Source organism: Denticeps clupeoides, chromosome 1, assembly GCF_900700375.1.
Source record: "Denticeps clupeoides chromosome 1, fDenClu1.1, whole genome shotgun sequence".
Taxonomy (NCBI): domain Eukaryota; kingdom Metazoa; phylum Chordata; class Actinopteri; order Clupeiformes; family Denticipitidae; genus Denticeps; species Denticeps clupeoides.
In genome coordinates this window covers 15,211,624-15,233,237 of record NC_041707.1, presented here as the reverse complement: position 1 = coordinate 15,233,237, position 21,614 = coordinate 15,211,624, and the positions used below count along the sequence as shown (strand labels likewise).

The window sequence follows — 21,614 nt, the reverse complement described above, 5'->3', positions numbered from 1 at the left end:
GATGCAGTGCAGTCAATGTTATAAATGTGATCAGTAGCGTGTGTGTCATTTTGTATATGGCAATACAATACAGCACACAGGAAGATCTGGACATGGTCGTGAATTCTGAATGTGAGGATGGCCCCTCATCCAAGGACTCTGAGGGTGTAATCACACTAGGCACGGTTGCCGTGAACCGGGCCCGAGTACAATTGTCCCCCCTCCCCACTCCCCCTCTGGCCTGCACTCACATATGCTTTCACCATTCGTGCCGGAGCACACTTACATCATTATGGTGGGCGGGGTTTCAGGATAAACAGAAAGAGCGGCGCTCTCGCTGATCGCAATGGAATCCCGGATTTTGCGAAATATATCAGAGTTTTTATGAGTTTTGTCCAGCTGTTGTTGTATGCTCTCATCTGCCCAAATTTCCAACAAACATTGCACCTCTGCAGCCAAAAGCGACCCTTTCCCCCCCATGTTGGTTTTGGAACGTTGCAAAAAACGTGACATCAGGCGTACTGTTCTGTGCTTCAGCACGGTTAGTGTCCGAGTCCTAGTGAACCGCGCCCGGGCGCACCTCTTCCAACCGGGCCAGGGCCGGCTAAACGAACCACGCCCGGGCACGGCTCGGCGCACTCGGGCGCACGGTTCAAATTGCCTAGTGTGAGTACACCCTTAGACTGATACAGACAATAGAGAAGGACTCAGCGGTGGAAACAGACCAGTTGACCGACTTTACTGAAGACTCGTCTGATTATGAGAGCGCAGAGGAGATGGATGAAGCATCTGAGCGGGCATGGACTTCCAAAAATGGAAAAATAGTTCCACAAGTTCTGAGACACTCCGCTATGTCCCAGCTGCTACAGGTTTGATCCCAGGACCTACACACTATGTCCACTGCCCGACTCTTTGACACAATGTCCAGTTTTAAACTGCGGTTGACAGATGAAATCCTGCAGCATATTGTGACCATGACAAACCTGTAAGGGTAACGCTCAACATCAGACTCTTTTTATGTTTTTTCATGTGTCAGGGGTATCTCTGGGAATCTCTACCTTCAGCCTTGAGTATTGTCTGTCTCTCCTCTCTCGAGCTCGTGCGCTTCTCTCTAAGAGATCGAGCTCTAGTCTAGATGACTCTAGATCTATACTAGCTTCTCCGACTCTCTCTACTATCTCTTCTCTATCGCTCTTCGTCTCCTCTCTCTCTCTCTCTCTCTCTCTCTCTCTCTCTCTCTCTCTCTCTCTCTCTCTCTCTCTCTCTCTCTCTCTCTCTCTCTCTCTCTCTCTCTCTCTCTCTCTCTCTCTCACACACACACACACACACACCTAATAGTCATGACTACTAATGAAGGATGCCAGTTCGAATCCCGATCAGCCAAGGCGCCGCTGAGCAGAGCACCGTCCCCACACACTGTTCCCCTGGCACCTGCCACTGCTCACTAAGGGTGATGCTTAAAAGCAGAGAACATTTCGTTGTGAGCACCATGTACTGTGCTGTGTATCACAATGACAATCACTTCACTTTCACTTTTCAATAGTCTACAACTTCTCAACCTTGGAAATCACCATCTAACCAAGCCTGATGAAGACATGTTGGAGAGACGTGCATCCTCCAGGCTCCAAGCAATGGACCACGCAACACCAAGACCCCGCGGCTGCCAGGAAGTTTTCCGAAAGTGGTGCATGAGGAGGTCAAAAGCACAGCAAGCGAGTCGGGATCCATGCCGACCCGCGGGTCTGTCGCTGCTCCTCTCCAATGTGCGCTCTTTGGACAATAAACGTGACTAACTGAGGAATGCTGTGATCATCTCTGTGCACTGTTCGGAGCTCGTAGAGCTGAGTCAGATGGAGACTGTTCTACATCCCGAGAGAGTTCACTTCTGTGATCAGCATTGCAGTATGCAGTATAATTCCAACATTATCTTTGCAACAGGATGTTAGAGCTTGTTTATGCAAACATCCAGCGTGCATACAAGGCTACACCCATCCCCCACCTCGGACAATCAGACCACATCTCCATACTCCGACTCCATACAGGCAGTTCAGACCAGCCATCAGAGAGGTGAGAACTTGGCCCCAGGGGACCATCTCTGCCCTCCACAGACTGGGAGATGTTTAGAGGTGTGACCACTCTGAGGAGTACACAACCTCAGTCACCAGCTACATCAGAAAGTGTGTTGAGGATGTCACCATCTCCAAGGCCGTCATCACCCGTCCAAACCACAGACCCTGGTTCTCTGCTAAGCTGCGCAACCTGGTAAAAATCAGCGACTCTGCCTTCCAGTCCAAAGACAAAGAGGCTTATTCTACAGCCAGAGCCAACCTGTCATGGGCATTAAGAAGGCACAGCGAGCTTATGCAGAAAAAATCAACAGCCACTTCACATCTTGAAAGGACACACGGCGCATGTGGCAGGGAATCCAAACCATCTCGGACTACAAGCCAACAGATCAGGCCTGCAGCAGTGACCTCTCCCTGCCATATGAGCTGAACGACTTCTTTGCACGGTTTGAGGCAGAGATCAGGGAGCCACGAGGAAAACGACTCCCTCTCCCAATGATGAGGGCCTTTCTTTCCACGGGAGATGTCAGGATGACCCACCAGAGTCAACCTGCAGAAAGCAGCAGGACAAGATAACATTCCTGGTTGGATGCTACATTAGTGTGCTGACCAGATTGCAGACATCTTCACAGATATCTTCAACACATCGCTGAGTTCAGCCGTGGTACCTAAGTGCCTCAAAACCACCAAGATCATCCCAGTGCCAAAGACGTCAACTGTGTCCTGCCTCAATGACTACTGGCCCATAGCACTCACACCCATCATTATGAAGTGCTTTGAGAGGCTGGTTCTGAGGCACATGAAGACCCAGCTTCAGTTAGCCTACCGGTCAATCTGCTCCACATCTTGGACTTCCTAACAGACAGGCCTCAGTCGGTGGTTCCCCACAGGGATGCTGCTCAGCCCACTGCTGCTCACTCTGCTGACACACGACTGTGCTGCAAAGTACAGCTCGAACCACATGATCAAGTACGCAGATGAAACAACAGTAGTGGAGCTCATCACCAACAACAATGAGTCTGCTTACAGAGAGGAGATAAAACATCTGGTAGATTGGTGCCAGAGCAACAACCTGACTCTCAAGGTCACCAAGACCAAAGAGGTGATTGTCAACTTCAGGAAGAAACCAACTGTCATGGGTGTGCACATGACAGACAACCTCTCCTGGAACCTCAACACCACCTCCACCACAGAGAAAGCCCAGCAACGTCTGTACTTTCTCAGGAATCTGAAGAAGGCCACCATCCCTCCTCCCATCGTACAGAAACTGCACTGCTGCTGAGCAGAAGGCCCTGCAGCGGATAGTGAAGACTGCAGAGCGCATCATCAGGGTTCGACTTCCACCCATCTCCAAGCTCTACGAGGAACACCTCATCCGATGAGCTCGGAAGAGAATAAAGGACTCTCACCACCCCTCACATACCCTGTTCTCCCTCCTACCATCTGGCAGACAGTTCGCAGCATCAGAACTGTAACTGCCAGACACTGCAAGAGCTTCTTCCCACGAGCAGTCAGAGCTCTCAATGCACCGCCATCACCAGAACACTGTTAAACTCAACAACAATACACTTCCAGCATTATGCACCTGATTTTTGCACATCTAAACTCATTTAGCACATGTTTGTCTGGTCTTGTGTGTCCTGTTTTGAAATACCCAACATATCCAGTCACAAACGTCCTACACAACGTTGTCATCCCTGACATGTCCTGTTTGACCTGTTCATTGTACAGAAAAGTTCTACTTTTCTCTCGTAGACAAACTTTTACAGTATTTAAGCTTTAGTTAGTATAGTTTAGTGTGTATTTTTTTATGAATGCACTATGGGGGGGTTTGTGTGAAACATTATTTCAGTACAAGGTATTCTGTGTATACTGTTGTACTGACAGTGTCTTGAAAATTTAATAAAATCATCATGCAGGCCAGTTTGTCTGTGTTGCACACATGCACTTTGTCAGTATGTAACTTAGTACATTGTTACAAATGCTATTTAGTTTCACTGTCTAACATTAGGGGCAGTGGAAGCAACCCTGCCACTGAGCAAAAGCACCGTCCCCACACACTGCTCCCCGGGCACCTGTCATGGCTGCCCACTGCTCACCAAGGGTGGTGGTTTGATGGTTAATTGCAGAGAACTCATTTCATTTCAGTTTCACAATGACAATAACTTCACTTTCATATATCTGAAATGATAATAAGGTGAAAAGGGAAAGTTTATTTCTTAATGCCAGTCCTAAGACTGAATAAATACGTCAGGAAGAGTATCAGCTGTTTGAACAGCAAGGATGTTCAAACACAGGCTGAAAACCTGCCTTTAAATGAAATACTAATTGTTTACATTTACAGTATTTATTAGACACCCTTATCCAGACTGACTTACAATCAGTAGTTACAGGGACAGTGTCCCCCTGGAGCAACAGGGTTAGGCATCTTGCTCAGGGACACAATGGTAGTAAGCAGGGTTTGAACCTGGGTCTTCTGGTTCATAGGCGAGTGTGTTACCCACTAGGCTACTACCATCCTATTAAGGACAGAATATTGAACCTGAAAGTTCTTCAAATACAATTGATGCACAAGAAGGATGGGATTCAAACCCAAACGGCCACCTCGTCACAGTTTAGAAAAATTGGTGCAAGGAAGCTTTATGGAAGCTTTTATTGGACTTAATTATTTGCAACTCACAGAAAACAATTCATAAATAAATGTTGATATTTACAAATATTTCAGTATCCACATATGTTTTTTTAGATTTGCGTTTCGTAAAAACATATCCACAAATATGCACAGCGTGTTGTACACGTGAAAAGCGCTTTAAACATTTGTACACCTTTTCCTGTGCATTTGTGGATCGCGTCATATTTGTGTCTTCGCCTCTGTGCATTTGTGGATTTTTATCCATGTTGTTCCGTGCGTGATCTGTAGGGAAAAAAATCCATAAATGCATCAGTGTGCATGTTATTTAAAAAAAAAAAGTGAAGTGATTGTCACATGTGATACACAGCAGCAGAGCACACAGTGCACACAGTGAAATTTGTCCTCTGCATTTATCCCATCACTCTGAGTGAGCAGTGGGCAGCCATGACAGGTGCCCGGGGAGCAGTGTGTGGGGACAGTACTTTGATCAGTGGCACCTTGGCGGATTTGAACCGGCAACCTTCTGATTACGGAGCCACTTCCTTAACCGAAAGGCCACCACTGCCCCGTGCCGCGTAAAATCATATACAGAAAAAAAAAATCCACACGTGGGTGAATTTACTCGCTTCACCAGCAGGTGGCGCCTGGTGCAGGCGCATGGAAACGAAGACTCGGTAACGTTAATATTCTCAACCCAACAAAAGTGTGCAATAATGGAAAAAAGGGCACACAAACAAGACGGTTCTAAGACTTTGTAAATGTCCACAATCTGGATGGCCCTGAGTCCACTGAAAGTGAAATATAGCTTGAATTGGCAAATATTGTGTATCTGTTCAGCACATTTGTGAATATAAAACAAGGTTCAAAATAAACATGTTTTAGATGTTAAAGATGAAATCCTTTCCATCATAGAAAAAATGGTCACCATGCAGATATTTCAAATAAATGTTCAAATTCATCCGAGTTACAAAAATGCGTTCACAAAATAAATTTCTACAGCACACACACACTCACAATTTGTTTATTTTAAAACAGTGTTTTAACAAGTACAACAACTGATCATAAAAGATATTCAGTCCAGTGGATACCCAATCAGACGATGCATAAAATATGGTTTTAGTACTTCAAAGTCCTATATGAATCATAAGCCTAACATAAAAAGGTCAAATGTAACTGTTCACGTCCCCCTTAAAGGCGGTGTGAGTTGCAAAGACAAAAGGACGTGGCAGAACATCCCATGTAACAATTCCAGCACAAGTAGACTCAAAAGTTTTGATCCAGCAGGTCCACTACATTCAATCCAAGGCTTGGGATCGAATCCCGATCCGCCAAGGTGCCACTGAGCAAAGCACCGTCCCCACACACTGCTCCCCAGGCGCCTGCAATGGCTGCTCACTCAGGGTGATGGGTTAAATGCAGAGGACAAATTTCACTGTGTGCACCGTGTGCTGTGCTGCAGGATATCACAAGTGACAATCACTTTTTAAACCCATTTGTCCAAGTCTGGATAAGCTGCCAGCTGTATCTACTCGATGCATTGAGGCTCGTACTTTGAAATACTGGAAATACTGAAATACTGAAGTTGCTTTACCAAGCGATATCCAGCATGTGGCATGGCTTCCTTTATACTGGAAAAAAGAATGTCTAAGTCTTCATCAGAAAGTTGACTGTACAGAATTCTTACAGTTTCAATGCGTCTGTTTCAGGCGCCACCTTCTGGTGAAGCGAATAAATTCACCCACGTGGGGATTTTTTTCTGTCGCGGTACGAATTGGACAAAAATCCACAAATGCACAGAGGCGGAATCACAAATGTGACGAGATACACAAAAGCACAGGAAATTAAAGCGCTTTTCACGTGTACAAAACGCTGTGCATATGATTTTTGTGGATATGATTTTATGAAATGCAATTCTAAAAATACATATTTGTGGATACTGAAATATTTCTGGATATCAAAATTTATTTGTGAGTTGCAAATAATTAAGTCCAATAAAAGCTTCCATACAAGGTCCAAAAGTAACTGCACAGTCTATTATCTGCCTTCAATAGACTCACGACGAGGATGGGATTCGAATCCACGCGTGCAGAGCACAATGGATTAGCAGTCCATCACCTTAACCACTCGGCCACCTTGTCACAGTTTACCGGTTGGGTGATCTGGAGAGATGGGTCATTCATCGAATGTTATTTACAGACTGATTCCTAGTGAACTCTATGAAATATTGATGATAATTGATTGATACATGATTGATATTAGTTGCTCTGGATAAGCGCGTCTGGCAAAGGAGGAAAATGGCCCTGGTTGGGACAATTAGAAGCAGCAGACCTAAGCTTCCCCCCCATTTGCTCCAGTCAAGAGCGAGAACGGTCTTCTCTTCACTTTTGCATTTACAAAGACCACCACACTGGTCTCTTACATCCCTCAACGGGGCAAGAATGTGCTGCTCCTAAGCACCAAACACAGCAGTCCAGGGACAAGTGATGAGAGGTAGGTGCCATTATGCATTGGTTATGCATTTTTAAAATATTTTTATCTAAAAGAAGTGTAGAATTTTTTTAGCATAATAAGACTATATCATGTGCATATTTATATCATGAGAATAAATAATTGGATAATTTATGTATGTTCTCATGTTTTTTTTTTAGGTTGTTGCCACCTACTCCTACAGGAGGAAAACCAATCGGTGGCCACTGGCCTTCTTCCACAGTGTAGTTGACATTTCTCTCTACAATGCATATGTCCTGTGAACTTCCATCAAGCTATCTTGGCAGCAGAAGAAAGCATGTAGGAGGAGGCTCTTCATTGCAGATGTGGGAGAAAAGCTGGTTACTCCACAAATTCAAAAAAGAGAGCGCCTTCTCCGCTCATCTGCCGCTGCAGGAATGGTTGTTAATCTGCAGAGTGCTGCTGCAGGCCCCTCTTACACCAGTAAGCACAGGTTGCAGTGTGACTTTGTAGTGAGAGAAAACACAAAGCAGGAAGAACGTGCATCAAATGCAGGAAATTCATGTGCAAGGTGCACAGTCTGTCCATTTGCAGCCTCTGCTCTCCATGACGTGTGTACCCTACTGCTGGACTCTAACTACCAGACACATATGCTCTTGCTGTCTCTTTCAGTTTTCAATATTCATATTCATTGATGTTCATCTTTATAATTTTTTTCTTGTTTTTCTTATCAAATCTTGTGTTTTTAATGTATTTAGTGGTATATAAAACATATTGTTCTAGTAGCAATCACCATATATAACTATAAGATATTAAACTTTAATCTGACACAGCAAAAAAATAAACAATGTGTCAAAAGGGGGCAGTGGTGGCCTAGTGGTTAAGGAAGCGTCCCCGTAATCAGAAGGTTGCTGGTTCGAATCCCGATCTGCTAAGGTACCACTGAGGTGCACTGAGCAAAGCACCGTCCCCACGCACTGCTCCCCGGGTGCCTGTCATGGCTGCCCACTGCTCACTCGGGGTGATGGGTTAAATGCAGAGGACAAATTTCACTGTGTGCACTGTGTGCTGTGCTGCTATGTATCACGTGTGACAATCACTTCACTTTAATCATTGATCCTGCACATTTTTGACCCCTATCAGGGTCTAAGAACAGTTAGAAAAAGTTAAAAAAACACAAAAATGATTCATATATGATATCTATGTTTCAGGCTGAAGTAGTCCTAGAAGACTGAAAAAAGTGGAAAAAATATTAATGTATACATTTTATTTGACAGACACTTTTTGATGATTTCTAAAGAAACATATGAGGTTTAAATATTGTAACAGAAAATTCTGATTCCAGGCGGCCACTGCCACCACCTGAAAAACAGTCATTACACGCCACAAGTAGCACCATAATTCACTATGGCAAGCGGTTTAACATATAAAGAATCCACACTCCTATCTGTAATTAATTGTAGATAGTTATAATAGTTTGTATAGTGGTCAACTACATTCTCAGTCAAAATGCTAATTAAAGATAAAGATTCTGTTTATACAGAAACAGAAAATAAGAAAAAAACGAGAACCATTCATCATTATTACCACTACAAATTGTATTTCCAGATATCTGGAAAATCTATTCTTCCTAGTCGGAAATAATTTTTAGATATCTTTAAACACTTTAAGATAACAAGTGGCTGTTGTAACGTTTAAATGCTGAAAGGGATAGGTATATGCAGATATTCCTATCCACAATTTCCCTTTCAGACATCCACTACATTATTTGTCCTAGGACAAATAACATCACATTTCCCATTCATGTCTTTTGGGCTGTCTATTTCAGATATCCATAAGTATTTTACCTATCTGCAGCAACATTCTTACTAGAAGAAATGCACACGTGAGATATTTACAATCAAGATCTTACTATTCACAATATTCATACAAAATTCAGATGTATATAGTTACCTGTGAAATGAAATGCCAAATTATACAGATGAATATGGACATTTCAAAATCGGGAAGACTTCCCCGTGGGGGGAATCTACCAATACATCAGTCTTCTGCTCAGGTGAAACCTTGACCAGCCTCCAACCCCTCACACCACATTCCACTACAATATTACAAGATATGAAATTTCCAACATGATGCTCTTTAAAATTCTTAACTAAACACACAATTTACTGAGGAGTTGTGGAGTAGGTTGTGAGTGAAAATGAAAGTGAACATTCAGAATCATGTTTGTGTGGTTAAGGTGAAGATGGTCCTCAACGTCTGTGCTTGCTTCAGTACAGAGAAGACACCATCCAGCTCAGGCTTAGAATTTGACTAAATCCCCATAGCTGGTTCTGTAGGACAGGAGAATAAAGATCACTTCCCTGCCCATACGTACTACTTTTAACTGTCAATTTTTTTTTACACCTACCATACAGTCCTGGCATGAATTTTACATGTTCAGAGTATTACCAATTATAACTGGTTCCAGTACTTACAGAAGTTTTTCCAGTTTACACTGTGGATCCTCCAATGCGGTCAGGAGAAGTTTCACTGCTGAAAGCTGAAGATCCTTATTGTAACTCAGGTCCAGTTCTCTCAAACTAAAGGTGTTTGATCTGAGAGCAGAGGACAGAACTTCACAGTTCCTAACTGTGAGGACACAACTCTGCAGTCTGGAAGAAACATAGTAATACATCAGATTATTTCAAGGATTTGAGGATCTCTAAAGTTGCAGCATGCACTGATCAGCCTGACAACATGACTCTAATCACGGACAGCGCCTGCTGATTAGGTGTCCGTGATTAGAGCCATGTAAAAGAGAACAGACTGATTAATGTAGCATTACCTTACTTTGTGAATTCTCAGTCTTGGGTCATTTTTGACACACATGCCTTAGGGTCTGTTTAAGTTCGGTGGTAGTAGCCTAGTGGGTAACACACTCGCCTATGAACCAGAAGACCTGGGTTCGAATCCCACTTACTGCCATTGTGTCCCTGAGCAAGACACTTAACCCTAAGTTGCTCCAGGGGGACTGTCCCTGTAACTACTAATTGTAAGTCGCTCTGGATAAGGGCGTCTGATAAATGCTGTAAATGTAAATGTAAGTTCCTCTTATGTTTCCTTTTGTCGGCCATCATGCCAGGTTTTAGTTTTGGTACTTTTCTAACTGTTCTCCATGAATTCCCTTTTGTTCCTGAAAATTACTAGCACCTGCACTTCCTTCCCCGAGTCGTGACACCTCCTAAGGTCCAATTCAAAAAGTTGTATAATAAACCTTTTACAGATGCTTCAACATATAGCATAATTGTATACTAGATAAAACAATATCTGGGCAATTCAACTGAAAGTGGACTTTGTCACACCGTAAGGCCAGTGAAATACCAGGTATTTCATACAGGGCACCACACAGGCTCTGACCCCTGGGGTCTCATTCATAACTGATGTTCAATAGGGAGTAGTTCTCTTTGCAAGTCAACAATCCAGTAGCCTTTCAATGAGTCATTTGAGTCGGCCATGGTTAAACACAGCACCTGAGCACTGGGAGGAGGACTGGATTTCCTTGCAGTCTTGTTGTTCTGTGTGTCGAATTGTGCATAGATGTCATTCAGCGCATCTGGTAGGGAGGTGTCACTGTCACAGGGAGATGTTTTAGTATTGTAGTTTGTGACTGCCTGGATGCCTGGATGTGTCATGTGTCTTTGCTGTCCTGGAAGTGGCTGTGGATTTTTGGCACGTGTGCACGCATTGCTGCTCTAATGTGATAAAGATGGCCTGGAATCACTTTATATTTGACATCATGTGGTCAGCTGGACGTGTAAAATGATGGAGGGGCAGTATGATGGTCTGGACCTCCTGTATTCATATATCCCATTCCCATACAGCCCTTAATGGCAGTGGACCCACGATAATGGATCACTGCAAACTGGAAATGAATGGATTGTAGACAATCACGTTGACTTTCTTGCGACTTCTCCAGATCTCAATATTATGTGTGGTGTGTGCTAAAAGAACGAGACTGATACTATGAAGGCTCCATCTCACAAGTATTTGATACCTATTCCTTTCTGTAACTAACACCACACAAACATTTACAGAAATGATAGTTCTTCAGTTCAGATTGCACTCACTGCAGTTTCCTCAGTTTACATTGCGGGTCTTCCAGTGCTCCACAGAGAACTGCCAATCCTGTATCCTTTAGCTCATTGTTACTCACATCCAGCTCTTGCAGACTTGAATTTGATCTGAAAGCTGAGGACAGAGCTGAGCAGCCCTTATCAGTGATCTTACAGTGCTGGAGCCTGGGAGAAACATAACAATCCATGTTAATGTAAAATCTGCATTCCTGAAGATGTACAAAGCGTTGGGAATGCTTGAATGATGCTCATGTTTTGTTTGTGTCATGGTTGTATCTAGTCTGCGTTAGGTTATTTTATGTTGCACCACACCACGTAATGACAGTTTGTCTACTCTCACTCATTGTCGTGTAGTACCAGTGTAACTAATGTAACTTCTCTGAACTGCTACATCTCAATCCCTCTAAAATACACACAGATATGATTAAGGCCTGATATCAACACTCACCATAGTTTCTTCAGTTGACACCGCCGCTCATTCATTGCTGTAGCGAGGAAATTCACACCTGAATCCTTTAGATTGTTGTAACTCAGGTCCAGCTCCTTCAGAACCAGGATTGATGTAAGTGCTGAAGCTAGGTGTTCACAGCTCTTATCAGTGAGGTTACAGCACTGAAGCCTGAGAGAAGAATGAATATGTCTGAGGATTCCATAAGCACAGAGAAAACAGCCTCCGCCTTTGTTATGAATTACAGTTAGGTCCATAAATATTGGGACATTGACACAATGTCAACATTTTTGGCTCTATACACCACTACAATGGATATCAAATGAAATGAACAAGATGTGCTTTAACTGCAGACTGTCAGCTTTTATTTGAGGGTATTTACATCCAAATCAGGTGAACGGTGTAGGAATTACAACAGTTTGCATATATGCCTCCCACTTGTTAAGGGACCAAAAAAGTAATGGGACAGCATAAGAACCATACATCAAACTTATACATTTCAATACTTGGTTGCAAATCCTTTGCAGTCAATTACAGCCTGAAACACATAGACTTCACCAGATGTTGGGTCATCTGCCAGGCCACTACTGCAACAGTCTTCAGTTCCTGCTTGTTCCTGGGGCATTTTCCCTTCAGTTTTGTCTTCAGCAAGTGACATGCATGCTCAATCGGATTCAGGTCAGGTGATTGACTTGGCCGTTGCAAAACAGTCCACTTCTTTCCCTTCAAAAACTCTTTGGTTGCTTTTGCAGTATGCTTTGGGTCATTGTCCATCTGCGCCGTCCAATGAGTTCTGAGGCATTTGGCTGAATGTGAGCAGATAATATTGCCCGAAACACTTCAGAATTCATCGTGCTGCTGTTGTCAGCAGTCACATCATCAATAAATACAAGAGAACCAGTTCCACTGGCAGCCATACATGCCCACACCATGACATTTCCAGCACTGTGCTTCAGTGATGAGGTGGTATGCTTAGGATCATGAGCAGTTCCTTTCCGTCTCCATACTCTTCCCATCACTCTGGTACAAGTTGATCTCGGTCTCATCTGTCCATAGGATGTTGTTCCAGAACTGTGAAGGCTTTTTTAGATGTTGTTGGGCAAACTCTAACCTGGCCTTCCTGTTTTTGGGGCTCACCAATGGTTTACATCTTTTGGTGAACCCTCTGTATTCACACTGGTGGAGTCTTCTCTTGATTGTTGACTTTGACACAGATACACCTACCTCCTGGAGAGTGTTCTTGATTTGGCCAACTATTGTGACGGGTGTTTTCTTCACCAGGGAAAGGATTCTTTGGTCATCCACGACAGTTGTTTTCCGTGGTCTTCCGGGTCTTTTAGTGTTGCTGAGCTCACCGGTACGTTCCTTCTTTATGAGAATGTTCCAAACTGTTGTTTTGGCCACGCCTAATATTTTTGCAATCTCTCTGATACGTTTCTTTTGTTTTTTCAGCCTAATGATGGCTTGCTTCACTGATAGTGACAGCTCTTTGGATCTCATCTTGACAGTTGACAGCAACAGATTCCAAATGCAAATAGCACACTTGAAATGAACTCTGGACCTTTTATCTGCTCATTGTAATTGGGATAATGAGGGAATAACACACACCTGGCCATGGAACAGCTGAGAAGCCAGTTGTCCCATTACTTTTGGTCCCTTAACAAGTGGGAGGCACATATGCAAACTGTTGTAATTCCTACACCGTTCACCTGATTTGGATGTAAATACCCTCAAATAAAAGCTGATAGTCTGCAGTTAAAGCACACCTTGTTCATTTCATTTGATATCCATTGTGGTGGTGTGTAAAGCCAAAAATGTTAACATTGTGTTGATATCCCAATATTTATGGACCTGTCTGTATGTTACAGTCAGCAACAGTAAGGGCCTTGCCATCACAGACAGCAAAGGGGAAATGATCTTAAACTCTCTTAAAGAGCTGATGAACAACCTGTCCAAGACTGTAATGGCCAGTAAAATCATGTGGCTGTAATTTTGCTCATGTTCCTCCAGTTTCTCAGGTTGCTTTAGCCACCATCTTGCCAAGCTGTCAGCCCCAAAAAAACTGACACACCATATTACACAAACATAAGAATTTGAATCCTGCACCCACTTTAGTTTCTCCAGTTTAAAGGGTGGCTCCTGTGGTGCAGTAAAGAGATGTTTCACTCCAGAATCCTGCAGATCATTGTCACTCAAGTTCAGGTCCTTCAGACATGTGTTTGATCCGAGGGCTGAGCACAGAACTGCGCAGCTTTTATTTGAGAGGTTACAGTCCTGCAGTCTGGGAGAAGCCAAAGTATGCATAAAACACATAGACAGCCATACACACACAACAGTGATTCAGTCCTCATATCAGCACTCACGATAGTTTCTCCAGTTTACAGCGTGGATCCTCCAGTGCTTTACAGAGAAATATCACTCCTGAATCCTGCAGCTTATTCTTACCCAGGTTCAGCTCTCTCAGACTTGAGGAATTTGATTTGAGAGCTGAGCACAGGGCTGAACAGGTTACATCGGTCAGGTTACAGTTCTGTAACCTTAAAGAAACAACATCATGAAAGATTTTACAATAAAATATGAGGAGGTGTATAACTCCAGAGACGCATTATACCAATGCATATAAACACTCACTCTAGTTTCAGCAGCTGACAGTGTGCATCTTCCAGTGCTGTACACAGAACTGTCACCCCTGAATCCTGTAGCTGCTCATTGTAGCTCAGGTCCAGCTCTTTAAGCTTTGAGGAGTTAGATTTGAGGGCTGAGGACAGATGTTCACAGCTCACCTCTGTGAGGTCACAGTCCTGTAACCTAGGATACACAACACATTAAAATCATTAAAAATATTAGAAAACAACCTTACACCAAAGAGTTATCATGTGTCTTAGAGGTGCGGTATACTGGTTTGATGTCATTAAAGCAATTATGAAAACTACTGCAATACAAATATCCAATGTATATGTGTTTTTCAGTCCTGTCATTGAAGTGTTTGGATAACAATTAAAGAAGTAAGATCTGTCCAGGAACAAGATGCACCAGAGCAAATTTATGAAAAATGTGTAATATTACCAGAAATTATAAAAGGCTTCACAACACAAACCCGTCTGATTATTCCATCCAGATAGTTGTTATAAATGTTTTCTGAAAAAATATATATTATACACAGAAACAGACAAAAACCACCAAATCCTCGGTCTTGATATTACCACTCACAGCAGTGTCTCCAGTTTACAGTGTGGATCCTGCAGTGTATTAGAGAGAAGTTTCACTCCTGAGTCCTTCAGAAAATTGGTACTTAGGTCCAGCACTCTCAAACTTGAGAACGCTGACCTTACAGCTGAAGATAGAGCTGAACAGCTCACATCTGAGAGCTGGCAGCCATGCAACCTGGGAGACAGATCATAATAATCATAATAATGCATGAACACAGAGTTCCAGCTCCTCCAGTACAAACCTGAGACTCTCCAGTTTGTTTGCATGCAGACTCCAGCCCCAGAGAGAGGTGTTTGACTCCTGAATCCAGCAGGTTGTTGTTACTCATGTTCAGCTCCGTCAAGTGTGAGTCTGGTGACTGGAGAGCTGATGCAACAGTCTTACACGACACCTCAGTGAGGTCACAGTCAACCAGTCTGCAAACAGATCACAGAAGGGGGCATGATCTTTTTTAGATGAATGTGTGCTCAGCTCACTGCTCTTCACCCTTGACTGGCGATCATTTTTTCTCTGAATTGTTCCTTTTCCTAGTCGGAACGGTTGTATGAGATTTGGTCATCACCAATGTATCCCTAAGATGTTTTGAAATTGCCTTGCAAGTTACTTACCGAGCCTTTCTACAGTTCCTCACTGCTACAATCAGCCTCTCGCAACCTGCAGTCTCTGTGTTGTATTTCTTCAGGTTGAAGTCATCCAGGATATCCTCAGATACCATGATCATGTAGGCCAGTGCCGAGCAGTGGGTAGCAGACAGTTTTTTACCTGATCTCATAAACCCTTCAATATCCACAAGTAGTGAAGTGTCCTTCATTTCCAGCAGGCAGAGCAACAGATTTGTGGCCCTTTCAGTGGAGATATTTTCACTTATCTTCTCTTTGATGTACTGACTTGTTCTCTGGAGGCTCTCTGAGCTGCTCTCTGTTTGGGGCAGCAGGCCTTGTAGGAGGTTCTGGTTGGACGGCAGTGAGATTCCTAGAAGGAAACGGAGGAAAAGATCCAATTGTCCATTATCACTGTGTAAGGTTTTATCCACAGCAGCCTTGAGAAAGCCATCCCAAGAGCATCTCTCTTGTCTTCTGAGAAGAGACTGCAGAAAAGACAAAAGAGAAAAGTCTCTTCTGAGAAAAGACTCCAGTACCTCCATGTTGCTGCTCAGAAAGGAGTACAGCAGAAAGAAGGCAGCAAGAAATTCCTGCATGCTCAGATGCACAAAGCAGAAGATCTTCTTATTCTGAAACAGAGGTTCTTCTTTAAAGAGCTCAGTGCACATCCCAGAATACACTGTGGCATCGGTGACATCTATGTCACACTCGGTCAGGTCTTCTTCATAAAACAAGACATTTCCATTCTCCAGTTGGTTAAAAGCTAGTCTAGACAGTTTCAAAATAACATCTTTATTTGACTGCAGCAGTGTCTGTCTGTCTGTCACACTCTTCTCATCATACTTCTGGTTCTTCATGTTGGTCTGGATGATCAGGAGGTGGATGAACATCTCAGTAAGCGTTCTGGGGATTTCTTTACTGCCATCCTGGTGCAACATTTCCTGAAGTACAGTGGCAGAGATCCAGCAGAAGACAGGTATATGACACATAATGTAGAGACTCCTTGATGTCTTTATGTGGGAGATGATTTTTTCAGCTTGAGCCTGATCTCTGATCCTCTTCCTGAAGTACTCATCCTTCTGGGGGTCATTAAACCCTCGCAATTCTGTTACCTGACCGATGTGCACAGCCGGAATCTGATTGGCTGCTGCTGGTCTTGATGTAATCCATATGAGGGCAGAGGGGAGGAGATTCCCTTGCAGCAGATTTGTTAGGACCACACCCACAGATGATGTATGTGTGACATCACACAACTCCTGTTCTTGATTGTGAAAATGCAGCTGCATTCTACTTTCATCCAGACCATCAAAGATAAATAAAATCTTGCATCTCTCATATAGCAGTGTGGCATCCAGCTCTTTAAGCTCAGGGTAAAAATCCAGCAGGAGCTGATGAAGGCTGTATTCTTCGTCTTTAACCAAATTCATTTCACGGAAGGGAAACACAAATATGAAGTCTACATCTTGGTTTGTTGCTCCCTCTGCCCAGTCCAGAATGAACTTGTGCACCGACACAGTCTTTCCTATTCCAGCAATACCCTTGGTCATCACGGTCCTAATGTTTTTCTCTTCTCCATTAAAGGAAGAAAAGATGTCATTGCATTTGATGGGCGTTTCTTGTCTTCCTCTTTGTCTCCTGTGTGCTGCTTCAATTTGATGAACCTCGTGTTCTTCATTCACCCCTTCACTCTCTCCCTTTGTGATGTAGAGCTCTGTGTAGATGCTGTTCAGAAGAGTTTCACTCCCTGGTGTTACAACGTCTTCACATAAGTGCTCCACCCTCCTCTTCAAACTAGATTTGTGAGATACTAGGACTTGATACAGGGCATCTGCTATTGAAAAAGAATGTTCAACAAATAAATCAGTAAAAAAATTCTTTGAATAATTTGGAAACTTTTGTATTCACATCAGTGTTTAGGACACCAATAAGACTTCCACATGATTCTTAAGAACTGCGATTAGTAGGCAGATATAGGATAGGATTTTTTGACAATGGGTCAGTTTCAATTCATGAATTAAGCCCAGTCATTAGTCTAAAGGAAAACATTACAGTTTTCGATTCCTTTAGTCTAAGACTAGTCAACAATGGCTTTGAAGGACAAAAAATACAGGATCATTGTAAAGCCCCAACTTGAATCTAGCTAACATGTTAATCCACACATGGATGGTGTCTATGTGGTACATTACTCAATTTGATATATTCAAGAACAGCCGATGAAACAATTTGAAATCTGCTATTAAGGTACAATACTACATGTCTTAAAATGGCACTTGGCACAATCAGGTGGAAAACTAACAAAATACTTACTTGTATTTGTGCTCCTTCTGACACTACAGTTGTTGGTTATTAAGCCCTGGTGTACTGAGGTGTGTGTTTCAGTCTTTGACCCACTGCAGAGACACAGGAGGACAGAGGGGACATTCAACAGCTATTTAACTATCAAACTATAGAGGAGTCTGTTTTTCAGCAGGATGTGTCACATGAACCGGTTATGTGACATCAATTGGAATGCGGAAGCAGATGAAAACCAAAACATTAAATGACCTCTGCACTCTGCTCTGCACTCTTAAGGCTTTAAAAGGCAAAAACATGCATGAAGTTATTAACATTTATTAAAATGTGGTTTAGTAAACGAATCATAATTGATTGTGTATAAACATTGTTTAGATATCTACTTTACAAGAAGGAGTCTGGATGCTGAGTTTTCCCTGCATTTGTTTCATTAATTTCTCCACAAGGTCTGACTTAAGTCACCAAACTACATGATCTGTTTCTCACCTCTTGTCAAAGGGCACACACTCTCCACTGAAGTAAGGGGGTTGAGTCAAGGATTTCGCACTCTTCATTGAAATACAGCTGGACACAGGAGACGTCGCCCTAAAAATGACAGTTAAATGTCATGGTATCACTGGCGTCTCATGATCCCAGTGACAAATTTTTTCCTGCAGTTCCATGGCTTGTTTGGAGCCAGTGAATGATCATGCAATATCTTGCATGAACACGTTGCATTTTGACAGCCAGAAAAATGTATCAGATTATGTGCCATGGATTTATTTTTTATCACTGATATCTAGGGTCTGATGGTATGTTTGCTTTAAGTTGGTCATCATATCAAGATTTAAAGAGGTGTGGATGAGTCTAGCACTTCTTATTATTTGTGGGGTATGGGGAGTAAAATCATTTTACTCTGAACAATAATTATCTACAATAACAGGACTAGCACATGAGACTGCATCATTCTAAAAATGACACTTAAATGACACTTAAATGTCATTGTATTACTGTTTTCCTGTAAAACTCCAAACCATCTCCGAATAAACAGAATATTTCCTGGTACACCAGTTCAGCCAGTCTGCCACTTGTAAGATTAAATTTAGCTTTTGCCTTGTCTGACTCAACTGTGTGTATTATGTTCAAGTACGTCTCCTCTTGATTTTGGTTTTGATTCAGACCATATAGTCAGTATAATTCGTTTTTAGCAAATAACCTGGTTAATGGATGTAAAATAACCTATAGGGCTAAAACTCTAATTTGTCTCTCCTGCATCTATTTTACCTCTCATGTCGCAGTGTTTTAAAATGTGCTTCACAACACTCATTCACGTTCCCACCTCTGGTCATCAGGGAAGCCACTGAAGTTGCGAAGGTCAGACTCCACAGTGAGCAAACTGGATGCTGAGGTTTGCATGCATTTGTTTCATTAATTTCTCCACAAGGTCTGACTTAAGTCACCAAACTACATGATCTGTTTCTCACCTCTTGTCAAAGGGCACACACTCTCCACTGAAGTAAGGGGGTTGAGTCAAGGATTTCTCACTCCTCATTGAAATACAGCTGGGCACAGGAGACGTCGCCCTAAAAATGACAGTTAAATGTCATGGTATCACTGGCATCTCATGATCCCAGTGACACATTTTTTCCTGCCAAGGCAGTTCCATGGCTTGTTTGGAGCAAGTGAATGATCATGCAATATCTTGCATGAACACGCTGCATTTTGACAGCCAGCAAAATTGATCAGATTATGTGCCCATGATTTATTTTTTATCACTGATATCTAGGGTCTGATGGTATATTTGCTTGAAGTTGGTCATCATATCAAGATTTAAAGAGGTGTGGATGTGGATGAGTCCAGCACCTCTTATTATTTGTGGGGTATGGGGAGTAAAATCATTTTACTCTGAGTAATAATTATCTACAATAACAGGACTAGCACAGGAGACTGTATCATCACCCTAAAAATGACACTTAAATGTCATTGTTTTATTGTTTTCCTGTAAAACTACACACCATTTCTGCATAAACAGAATATTTGCTGGTACACCAGTTCAGCCAGTCTGCCACTTGTAAGATTAAATTTAGCTTTTACCTTGTCTGACTCAACTCTGTGTGTGTATTATGTTTGAGTATGTCACTACATGCATTGATTTTGGTTTTGATTCAGACCATACAGTCAGTATAATTCGTTTTTAGCAAATAACCTGGTTAATGGATGTAAAATAACCTATAGGGCTAAAACTCTGATTTGTCTCTCCTGCATCTATTTCACCTCTCATGTCGCAGTGTTTTAAAATGCACTTCACAACACTCATTCACGTTCCCACCTCTGGTCATCAGGGAAGCCACTGAAGTTGCGAAGGTCAGACTCCACAGTGGGCAAGCTGGCCACTGGAGACTCTGGTCTGCATGTGGGACCGGTGTCCCCCTTCTCACTGTCCCCAGAGACACTCATTTCAGGTGCATGCATGCCTCTGGACACATGGGGCAAACTGTCAATCGGATAATGCTGGTGAAGCCCTGATAAACATTCATGCTGAGATACTGGGCCACCAATGACCTGTGACCAGATTCTAAAACCTGGTACCAGTGTCACAAAGTTAAGAAGCTCATTGTGTTGCTGGAGCTCCAGCAAAGTGAAATATTTCTCATTAATGGTAAATATGGTCAGTTTTATTAATGATGGACAATTAGACACATAAATAAATTCAAACCTTCTTTTACTTACCGTTTTTTGGTGCTGGCTCGTGAGTTTATTAGTTTCCGCCTTTCATTTCCTTCAAAGTTTTGTGCATTTTGTTGTGTCCAAGATAAACATGAAGTCTTCAAAGGATGCCGACAAACAGCCAAAAATAGTTATTCCTGTTCTGACACTGACAGTACAACACATTCGTTCGTTCTGTTTAACAGATCATTAATATACACGACTATCGGTAAAATCACACCTCCAGCCACACTCACCTGACCCACTGGGTTGTTATTTCACGTGTTCTCCCATCGCAGTGTTTCCTGGTTTCATTGTTACGAGAAATGCGTTGGAATGTCATTATGTAAGAGGAAGAATACATGTACATTTTTGGTATTTATTCTATGCCCTTAGCCAGAGCGACTTAGAATCAGTAGTTACAGGGACAGTCCACCTGGAGACACTCAGACTCAGGGACACAGTGGTAGCGAGTGGGGATGGAATCTGTGACTTTCTGGTCTTCTGGATAATTGGCTACTAACTACCCTGTATAGTACAGAAATATAACTACATGTTTTTCTAATGTCATGATTGCATGTATGTCACTGCTGAGCATCTTTAAATGCCATAACGATGTTGAGTTTAATGAAGCTGTGCTGTGTCTGAATGGCCAATAAAAGTGTTTTGTAAAGTTATTATAATTTTCTCCTTTCCAGATGTGATTTTGGAATCAGATCACAATATTTCAGAATCGGTTGCAGTTAGTAAAAAAAACATCAGTATACAGTATATGACTGAAAAAAAAATATTACTTTTGCAACCCTTTCCCATAGGAAACCCTTTCATGTGTATTATCACAGTTTATTAGTCAAAGTCAAGTCAAAGTCAAAGTCAGCTTTATTGTCAACTCTGCCACATGTACAGGACATACAGAGAATTGAAATTGCGTTACTCTCAGACCCATGGTGCTTACAAGTAACATTAAATACAAACAGTAACATTAAATTCAAAGGTATAAATAAAAATTTAACACAATATACAAATAAAGGCACATGGTGGAGAGTGCAAACCATGTAAACAATGTGAACAGTACATAGTACAGTATATATAAAGTGTACAAATGTTGTGATATATAAATCAGACTACAATAAATCA

The 21,614-nt window shown here is 42.4% G+C and overlaps 1 protein-coding gene and 1 non-coding gene across 2 annotated transcripts; both read right to left on the bottom strand.

Annotated features, from left to right (window-relative positions):
- Nucleotides 1-6,733: 6,733 nt before the first annotated feature.
- On the bottom strand, nt 6,734-6,815 carry trnas-gcu (transfer RNA serine (anticodon GCU)). The gene has a single exon. It is a non-coding gene; the product is annotated as a tRNA-Ser (tRNA).
- A 1,562-nt stretch (nt 6,816-8,377) lies between these two features.
- LOC114785388 (NACHT, LRR and PYD domains-containing protein 3-like) lies at nt 8,378-20,752 on the bottom strand. The gene is given in 17 exon segments (XM_028971605.1): nt 8,378-9,458; nt 9,603-9,779; nt 11,235-11,405; nt 11,689-11,859; nt 13,799-13,969; nt 14,052-14,225; nt 14,320-14,496; nt 14,899-15,072; nt 15,140-15,159; nt 15,161-15,314; nt 15,507-17,331; nt 17,808-17,890; nt 18,279-18,377; nt 19,256-19,354; nt 20,101-20,247; nt 20,502-20,596; nt 20,735-20,752. Coding segments are annotated over 15 exon segments (3,669 nt in total). The 5' UTR covers nt 20,244-20,247; nt 20,502-20,596; nt 20,735-20,752; the 3' UTR covers nt 8,378-9,427.
- Nucleotides 20,753-21,614: the final 862 nt, after the last annotated feature.